The sequence below is a fragment of the Xiphophorus couchianus genome, chromosome 19 (assembly GCF_001444195.1).
Source record: "Xiphophorus couchianus chromosome 19, X_couchianus-1.0, whole genome shotgun sequence".
Classification (NCBI taxonomy): domain Eukaryota; kingdom Metazoa; phylum Chordata; class Actinopteri; order Cyprinodontiformes; family Poeciliidae; genus Xiphophorus; species Xiphophorus couchianus.
This window is the reverse complement of record NC_040246.1, coordinates 21,196,871-21,207,245: the sequence shown is the minus strand read 5'-3', so window position 1 is coordinate 21,207,245 and position 10,375 is coordinate 21,196,871. Positions and strand designations below refer to the sequence as shown.

At 38.4% G+C, this 10,375-nt stretch overlaps 1 protein-coding gene across 1 annotated transcript; it reads right to left on the bottom strand.

Annotated features, from left to right (window-relative positions):
- Positions 1–322: 322 nt before the first annotated feature.
- Positions 323–8,765, bottom strand: selenon (selenoprotein N). The gene is made up of 12 exons (XM_028001437.1): positions 8,341–8,765; positions 6,848–6,965; positions 6,130–6,260; positions 5,848–6,060; positions 5,646–5,770; positions 4,243–4,380; positions 3,577–3,658; positions 2,393–2,581; positions 2,211–2,316; positions 1,384–1,496; positions 1,198–1,299; positions 323–766 (listed from the first exon to the last, which is right to left on the bottom strand). Exons 1-12 carry the CDS (start codon positions 8,524–8,526, stop codon positions 599–601), a joined length of 1,671 nt encoding a protein of 556 aa, XP_027857238.1. The 5' UTR covers positions 8,527–8,765; the 3' UTR covers positions 323–598.
- Positions 8,766–10,375: the final 1,610 nt, after the last annotated feature.

Genomic DNA, 10,375 nt, shown 5'->3' with positions numbered 1-10,375 from the left:
TTTCTTGTTCTATCTATGTCTAAAAGGTTTTTATTTTTAAACAGTTATGAGTCACTGTGGCAGAACTTTAAACTGCTGCTGTGCAAGTTACTCAACACGCTGTTGCTAGGTAACCATAAGTTACTCAACACGCTGTTGCTAGGTAACCATAAGTTACTCAACACGCTGTTGCTAGGTAACCATAAGTTACTCAACACGCTGTTGCTAGGTAACCATAAGTTACTCAACACGCTGTTGCTAGGTAACCATAAGTTACTCAACACGCTGTTGCTAAGTAACCAATGAACGAGCAAGTTAGAAGATTCCACCAACTTTGCTTAGCTAGCCATGAGAGTTTGAGTGCAATTATTGAACATTTTATCAAATGTAATATCAGTTTATATTGATCTATCAAGAAATGTGTTGTTATTGATTATTGTCCAGCCCTATGTCAGAATAACTGATTACTGAATTTGCAGCCCTAATTTTACCACAAAAAGTGTTTAAGTAAATAAAAACGAAGCGGAAAAAGGAGAAAAAAATACTTCTTTTGCTGCAGACAGATGAGAAATCTTCTCTAAATGCTCGCTGGCATCAGTTGCTGTGAAATATACAGTTATTACTGGGTTATGTAGTCCTTTGCTTTCTCCAGTCCCTCCTTCAGGAAGCTGATGTACGTGGATGTGGAGGGGTCCTCAAACCCCCCAGAAAAGCTGAAAGTTGCCCCTTCGTCCTCTGGTTTCATTGCCGTTTGGTCGAGGAAGTAGTTAGCGTTGATGTGGTGGACCTGAGGAATACACAAGAAAGCCATTTCCGTTCTTATCTCATCAGGAAAGGAGGCTGCATATCTCTGAACAACAAACTGATACCAAGAGTCCAAAGCAAAAATAGTTCAGGGCTGTCTGGTTGCAGAACAATGAACAATTATCATTCTGAAAGTTATTTATAACACTGAACGCATGCAACCTGCTGCAGATTCTCCCCACATGTATTTACTCAATTTTGACATGAGTCGTATATAGAATACAATATACTGTATTGATCCCCAAAGGGAAATAGCTTATTAGTTCACAAACTACTCCATCCACAGTATTAAATATCAGTGAAAGTAAGTAAAAGCCATTGCAAGTCATTGCAATGAAAAATTACATTTACAATAAAATCTACTTTCTAATAAAATAAATGCATAGAAACCAAATCAGTTGACTCAATATTTACAATGGTTCCATTGGGCAACGCCACCAACATCTCCACTGGGAAGCTGTACTTCTCCAGATGTAACTGGGCCTTTTCGCTCAGCGCAGGGTTCTGCTTGTCAGCCTGAAACAGAAACAAACTGAGCAGTTGTGTGGCTGCACAGCGGGTAAGTGTTTTCACTGGTTCTCCACTGCACTGGGCGCTCACCTGCATGTTCTCCAGCTCTTTGACCAGAGACCAGCTGCTGATGAAGCTCTGGTTGAGCAGAGCGAGGACGGGCGAACTTTCCAGGACCGTCTCCCGGAGAGTTCGCCCCGAACCTGCAGACATTTAAAGACAAACTAAAGGTGAAAATAGTAGGAAAACCTGTAGAATCAAGAAATAACATCAACTTGTCTGACCAGTGTTGGGTATAATTTTGCTAAAGTGCTAATAGCGGAGCTAATTTTTGAGCTTACTGCTTTAGCTTTGTATGTTTTCTGACCAAAGTACTCAGGTAGGTAAAAATTAACAATAGTGCTCAACAGCTATAAAACTGAAACCACGAGCAAAAGATGCTAAGATTAGCATGGTTAAAAATACTGCTTAAGAATTAGCTTCAGCTAAGTAACGTATTGATGTAGCGCTTCACTGTTAGCAGAACTAGTGTTCATGATTAGAACTTTAAGGTTGTGTGCTAACTCTAACATGGTAAAAGTTAGCACTTTAGCATTAGCTTCCACCTAATACCATGTTGGTGTAACGCTTTAGCATTAGTAGAACAAATGTTTATGATTAGAGCCACTGGGTTGTATGCTAACATGTGAGCCAACGTTAACATGGTTAGCATGGTTAAAGTTAGCACTTGAACGTCAGCAGAGCAAATGTTTGTGATTAGAGCCTTCAGGTTGGGCGCTAACATGTGCGCTAACTTAGTGTTTTAGCATTAGCTGTCCTTACTGGAAAGTGTGGGTGAAAATTCCTCACTCATTGACAGTTATCATTAAAGCTGGATGGCTAATCCTGTAAAATTAGCTCCTCATTAGCGACATTACCTCAGCAGGACTGATCATCTAAAGCTCCCCAGAGCAGAATCGAATGGACCAGCTTCTTCTCCGACTCGGCTCGCTCAAAAGCCTCTGAAAAAGGCAAGTAGGGAACCTGCAAACACATGGGAGTCAACAACAACCCACTGCTGCCACTTTCTGACAGTTCAGCCTCTCTAATGGACGTTTACCTTCTTAAACGGGTAGAAAGTGACCTCCAGGCGGTGGGAAGCTTCCTCCTCATTGATCGCTGAGGTCCAGCGAATTTCCTCAAAGACGAACCGGATCGGTTCGCCGCGTCCGTCCCGGCTGTCGATGACGTTTCCATCCTCGTCCACAATGACAGAGGGAGTGGAGGGGCCTGCAGACCGCAATTCCAACTGCCAACAAGAAGGTTTTCTACTGACACACTGAACTACAGTGGATCTAAATAGGGCTGTTAAAATACCCTGACTTCAACCACTTTTCATATCTATACTCAGATCTGCAGGGGGGAAAGTGCAAGAATCAAACAGTTACAATAAGGTGGTTACTTTAGTACAGAACAAAATTAGGGCCACCGAAAAATTCAGACTTTAATCTCAGAATCCAACTTTTTTCCCCAAAATTTGACGTTAAACTCAGATTTCCAAATTTATTCTCAGAATTCTGACATTTTTCTCAAAATTTTGACGTTAAACTAAAAATTTTATGTCAGATTTTTAACATTTTCTCAGACTTCTGCCCTCTCCGAAACTCAACTTTTTCTCAAAATTTCAAATTTAATCTCAGAATTCTGACGTTTTTCTCAGAAATCCAACTTTTTCTCAAAATGTGGAGTGTGAAAAGTGCAGGTTTACAAATCCTTAGAAGAAACAATGTGAGGTCTAAAAACATCATACCCAAGAATATTTGGTCTCTTTTTTTATTTCGACACACTTGACAGAATTATAATTCTTAGTTTAAGGTCAAAATGCTGAGAAAAAAGTACATTCTCAGTGAATGAATTTCATAACAGAATCAATATTAAACAAATGTGTGTCAAATATATTTTTAAAAAATGCTTCATAAGAATACAAAAAGTTAATTTCTATCAATTTTGTTTGATTTTGTTAGAGGGCTGATCTTTGGTGACTGATGGAAACTTGATATACTTACTATAAATAGCTTAAATAGAATTTAAACTAAAGACAAAATGGCGATAAAACGTTGCTTGTTTGTGGTCTGAATTAAATAAGAAAAAGAAGTAGTCAGGTTAACTTAAACAATGAAAACTTTTATCTTCTCTGCTCAGCGGGAAAAACCAGTAGATAACTCTAAGAAATCAGACAGTAATTTCTATTGTTACAGAGCAGGAAGTGATGTAATGATTCCGGGAGTAAACGTTCATGCACACCTGTGGCAGGTAACCGATGTCCACCTCCATGTTGCTGCTCTCGCTGGCGCCATACAGCCACTCCATGTCCACGTTCAGAGACCTGCGCACAGCGGGACACCTCACACTAGCTGCTCACAAATGAGCGCAAAACTTGTGCTGATATTCCGCTAATGTCGAAAAAACATAATTGCGGCGTTTCCATTAACGTAAAAACGCAATTAAAATCACGCGTGAATAGGTTTGTTTGCGCCGCGCCATCTTCCTCCTACCGCTTCAGGTCGTCTTCTTCGTGGTTTGCGCCAGTGGCTACAGCCGGTTGTTGGTCACGTGACTCGTATGACGTGAAAACGTGTTTTGCGAAATACATTTATTTCAATGCGGCCAAAAACCATCGCGTCCTAGCGTCAAAAACTACAATTTATTTCGAAATTCACGTGTTTTATTTAAGCGAATTTATTTTCGAAATATTATTTTATCGATGGAAACGCAGCTACAGTAGCCGACACCGACGTCTCCTGGCATGGCTGACAGATGACGGTAATTGTTAATATAATGTCATGTAACTGTTTCTAATTACTTATCGCATGAACAAGCCAATTCAAATGTGACTTTAATTACATTTCTTATTTAATGAAACACCGCTAGCGTGGCCGAGCAGAGGGAAAACACTGCAGAAGCTTTTACCTGTTACTGGGGACATAAAGGCGGAAGTGACGGACGTGGGAGGCATCCTTAGAGATGACGATGTTTCCGGTGAACTGACCCGGGGTGAACCAGAAGGGAAAGTTTGGAACATCATTGAGCTGAAACTCTGCGTGAATCCTGCAGGTGTGAACACAATGAGAGTCTGAGCTTTTCATTACACTCAATTCAATGCAAGAGCCACGTATTAATATAGATTTGTGACGTCCAGAGTTTGACTGTAAACTTCAACAAGTCTAATTTCTTCCCTTTTATTAGTTTACAATTACGTGTTAAGGTTTCAGGTTCCTGAATTCTAAACAAAACCAAAAAATAATTTCTCTAAACTAAGAGATTAACACCTAGTCCACACAGCTGGATATCTGGCAAAATGAATACAATTTTATGCATTTTAGCCCTTCCTCCACACAAAAACTCAGCTTAACATCACTAAAAATAATTATTCATAAAAACCCTGAACAAAGTGGAGATGTGAGAAAACTGAATTTGTGTTTGCATGTTTAGATGGAAACATAGATGTACAACAATGTATTGTGGCCAGAGAGAGACAGAGAAAAAAAGAGTAAATTTCCACCAAAAAAAAAATTGAGATTACTCAGAAATTTGCTAGAAGAAAAAAAGAACATTTTGTGCTTGAAAAGTCAAGTTTTGCTTGAAAAAACTCAAATTTTATTGAAATAAAATGGGAAATTTCAGTCTTAGAGAAGTCAAAATGTGAAAAACTCAATTTTTCTAAAAAAAAAAAGAAAATGTGGAAATTTGTGAATTTTGAAACTCGAAACTGTTCTAAAGTAAAAACTTTGACTTTTTTCCAGAATTCTGACTTCAATCCAAATTCTGAAAATATAAAGTTGGATTTTTAAGATTAAAGTCAGAAGGTGGAAACTGTAGCTAACAAACTAATTAATTAGATTCCTACCATATATGCCTATGGTAGGAAACTAATTAATTACCTCATTAACTACCACTGCAGCTGTTAATTGGCTAATTTAAAAACCTGCTCTACTGATGATCTGTCAGAGTTGGTGTGCATGTCACCTTTTTATGTTAACTGAACCAAAACACACCACATCTACATGTTAAGATCGTCATAGTCAAGCTAGCATAACTGACATACTTCCCTTTCACTCACTACTTTTTAGTACTTAAAACTTTTTTTAATTACAAAAAGTAATTTTGTAATTAAACTAAATTAATCAGATAACAAGCTGCGACAGCTTGTTATCTAGCTGTCGCTGTGTGGACAATTACTAGCAAAGCACTGCATCCCTTTATCTTTTATATATCAGACATACATTTAAGATTCAGCACATTATGTTGACAACATGACGCCGTTATGCTCCTAACAGGAAGCATTGGAAAACAGACGCTGCTAGCTTCCTCACCTGAAGACGATATCATAGTAAAAGTCGCTGCTGGCTCGGATGCAGGCGACGGTTCCCTGCGGTGCAAACCTCGACTTGATGAAAGGCCGCGGGTGGAACATGCTCAGCAGGGAGTGGATCAGAACCTGCAGCAGAACCAGAATGTTGGATCAGAACAAACCCCAAACTAACTCAAACAGACCGAGCTGGAGCGCTGGATCACCTCTTTGCCCTTTGGGGTGGGAGGGTGGTACCGGTTGTTGGGCAGGTAGCCAGTGAAGATGTTGAGTTCGCTGGGAATGACCCACCATGCGTCTCCCGGCTCCGTTTTGCCCTTTGGGGGCAGAAACACTCGGAAGTGTCCGGCAGGGAACGAGGAGGAGGGAACGGCGGGGTGCGTCCAGGAGCGGAGGCCACTCAGCGAGCTGTGAGAAAGCTGCACAAAAACGATACCGGATCGTACATTTCAACACCTTTTGGATGTTTTTTATTTAATGGTTTTTACCCCGAGAAAGCGGTCGCGGCTTTTTGTCATGGAGTCCAGCAGCAGAGGCTTCATGCTGGCCTCCAGAACCAGAGTCTCCCCGTTTGGGTCGTCGATCACATCCTCTTCCAGATCCACTGGCGCTGTGATCCCTGCAAGGAATCATATTTTCATTTGGGTCTCTATTGCTTCTGAAAACAGCCAAAGCATTAAAAAAACAAAAAAACAGCCATTTTTGACAATAAGTTAATGTTTTATGTCGACATGATCAGTATTTCTTGAAATAAATTAAATTAACATCTTTTCACATTGATGTAATTTGGCAGTGTACAAATAAAAAACTGCTTTGATTTGACCATTATAAAAATAATATCTAAAGGGGACCTATTATGCAAAACTTATGTTTTTATACTTTCATCTGGGTTTCTACAGCTGATAAAAATCCAACCATCAATTTCTTGGCAATAATTTAATGGTTTTGGTGTTTAGAAAACAAGCCGTTTCAAAAACCTCCTGATTGTTAAGTCACATTCCACTGCGCCGTTGCCTAGCAGCGCCAGCCAAGTCCAGCCCTGTTACCTAGCAACCCAAGCGGAACTCCAGAAAGTCTTTGGTCAATTGGTTTTACATGAAAGCATAATAGGTCACCTTTAAGGTCACAAATCACAGGGAAAGGGTTGAATATTGTAGATAAACTGAATGACTGGTTAAGAAATGAAAACAGGTGAAAAGATTTGACCTGTGAGCTTCTCTGCGATGGGTCTGAACTCCTCAGGACTCAGGCAGAGGTCATGGTCCGTGTCCAGAGAGGAGAAGAGGAACAGGCCTTCGACACCCAGAGTCTGAACCGCCTCTTCCTGATGAGCAACACGGATATTTATTTACATAAAAACAATTTAAAGATCACTAATGCTGAACCAAAAACTGGGACATGATGAGTCGTGACATCAGCTGAACTGAAATACTCCAGGGCACAAATAGTCACATGCTTAGATCATGGGTGTAGGCACACAAAAAAATTTATTTACAAAAAATCATCAGTATTCTACTAAGAAAGAATAGAGCCACTGAAAAAAAAGAGAATTGTGATTTTTATGCAGATGGGCATCTGGGAGCAATCAGCTAATGGAGGACAGCAAACTTTCAGGAGGAATGTGTCAAATTTAAGGGATTTTCTCACATGTCTGAGAATGATAGAAAGCAGAGATTAACCTGATAATTCTGAGACAAATGTCAGATTTCAGAGAATGCAAGTCAGAAATCCAAGATCAAAGTCTGAATTTGGAGAAAATGTCACAATTCATAGATTGAAGTCAGAATTCTAATGTTAGTCTTAATCCTGATTTCCCCCCCCAAATTTCTAAAATTAAGATCAGAATTATGAGAAAGAGCCAGAATTCCAAGGTTTAAACTTTGAATTCAGATTATTTGTTTACCCTCAGAACTCTCAGATTACAATCAAAACTCAGAATTCCAAGATGAAAGTCAGAATTTGGAGAAAAAAAAGTCAGAAATCCAAGAAAAGTAAAGAAATGTATTTATTCCCCCCCCCGGAATTCTGAGAAAATCTGAACTCGGATATTTTTTCAGAAAATTCCAAGATTGACATCAAAATTCTGAGAAAAAAAAAGTCAGAAATCTGAAGAAAAAAGTCTGGATACTGAGAAAAAAGTTTCAGTTTGGGGAAAAGCTTTAGAATTTGGAGAAAATAGTCAGAATTCCAAAGTTAATTCTGATCTTTATTTTTTCCACTGAATTCTGAGATCCTTTTATTTTCTTCACAGAATTCCAATATTAACATCAGAAACTTTGGGGAAAAGTGATAATTCTCAGTTTAAAGTCAGAAATCTGCAGCGTTCATTGTGCCGGATGGAGCCTGAGGATCATGACCAGCCTCCTGGAGAAGATGCGTGTCTGCCAGCAGCTCTACAATGGAGGAAGGCTTGGGACGGGCTGCAACAACAACCTGGAGCCAAACTGCTGTGGACTTCAGGCTTAGTGATGTTTTAGCAGCTGGCAGACAGACAGACAGACCTACCCACCCAATAAAACCACAGCGGGGCCACATAACTTGTCGGGGCGACTGGTGTAAGAAAAACAGCGAGTAATTGGAGTAAAAATAACAAAAATCCCGTTTTTATGATTAATCCCAGGTCATTAAACGTAACTATGATTAATCAAATCATGTCTTTAAACGCAACTGAGATGTAAATCCCCGAAAGTGGATCTTACATGACGCCTGAGTAGCTGGGAGTTCTGGTAGTATTTTATCCCAAAACCAGCCAGAGGAACCGCGCAGACCGCCAGCAGGGTCCACATCCATCCGCGGAACCAGGCTCCACATCCCGGACTCCTCTGCCCACTGCCCCCGGTGCTGCGCTCTCTCTCCGGGGTGCTTTTATCCACGTCTGCGGCCATGCTCGACCCCTCTTCAGGAGCTCATTGCAGCCTGATTAGCTGCTAAACCTGCTGCAGGCAGGGCTTCAAATAATACAAAATAAAACAACCGAAGAAGAAGAAGAAGAAGAAGAAGAAGAAGAGTTCGCCGGGAGAAGCGACCCTTTTCCAGCTGTTATTTCTCCTCCTGCCTGCACAGATTCCTGTTTCCACATCCAGACTGGACCCATATGGATGCGGTTACACGAATAAAGTTAATATCGCTGATCAACACGATAAAAACCGGATATTGTGCAAACGGGGCTACAAAATAAAAGCACCGATGGTCGAAAGACCATTATGGGCACACTGAAAGAAAGAGAATGGAGCTCCAACTTCATTTGCTTTATGTAATCGAATTAATTTGTCAATCTTACTTTATTTATGTTTAACAAGACAATTTACTAAACTTTAAATATTTACATAGATAACTGTAATTTATTGACAACTTAATTTACAAGTTAATTGAGTTAACTTGTAGCAAATTATCAAAATTGCTACAAGTTAGATAATTTTGTAAGTTAGATTACATGTTTTCTTTTTCCAGTATAGAAAAAAATAATTGAGATTAATTTAAGAGATTTGTTAGGAAAAAACTTGGAAATTCTCTGAGCTACAAAACTGGTAAATTTGTCAGGAAAAAAATTAAAATTTTGACACTAATTTCAGAAATATTCATAGAAAGAACAAAATTTACTAAGCAAAAGTAGAAAATATTCAACTTCAGATTTTTTTAAACATTTTTTCTAGAAAATATGTAAAATTTATGACAGAATTTCTTTCTTTTTTTAATTATTTTTGCAGTCATTTGACTTTTGTAGCTCAGAAATTTTCAATCGTTTTGTAGAAGATTTCTGAGATTAATCTATATTTGGCAGGAAAGTACTCCTTTTTCTACCTACAAAAGCCCTAATGTGCCACCAGCGGGGACTTCTCAGGGTTTCTGACAGTTTAAATTATTTCATAACATCGCTTTTACATGAGCCATAAAATAAATAAATACAGTGAAATAATTAAACAAATTTTCAAATAAATGTTTTCTTTAAATACTTTTATTAAATTTGTTATCTAAATATTTATTTTTAATTATTTCATGGGACATTTAATTTTTTGGTGTATTTATTTATTAACTTATTTAATTTAATATGTTTAATTATGTATTGGTAAATTTAATAATGTCTTTGACAATTTTATACATTTAATTTGTTAATGGTGCATTTATTTATATAATTTTGCCAACTCTAGCACTCCATACATCTTAATCAACTATGACTCAATATGCCTTCTTGCTGCATTTTGTTCATTGCAAATAAGTGTCTTGCCATTATTTGCACATTCTTATTGTTTGCAAAGTTTTTTTTTACTTTCCATATTTAAATCCATGTATGTCTGATCCATATATTTTTCTCTAAATTAACCTAAATTAATATCAACTTTATAATTGCATTTAATTCTAGTATATTTTTGAAAAGGCAGCTGGGTATTAATTTTCTTATTTTGTACATTTGTCATTACTGTTTAGTTTCTTATTCTTTTTATTGCTTATTGAACACGAATTGTCCCACTGTGTTAAAATAGAAACGTTGAGTAAAATACAAAAGGCAAGCTGACCGCGTATTTATTTTGAAAATAAACCGGAAGCTTTCGCCGTATGACTCATAAATACATGCACCTTGACGTGCTGGCTCGGGACTCCCATTTAAAGGGGCAGGGTCCCCTTGACCATCCAAAGAATGTCTCCCTAACAAGAGTCAATTACACGTTTTTGTGCCAGAAAGAAAACTGCTGTTATTTTTCAATCCAAACCAACCGAGCTGGACATTTGCTTTTC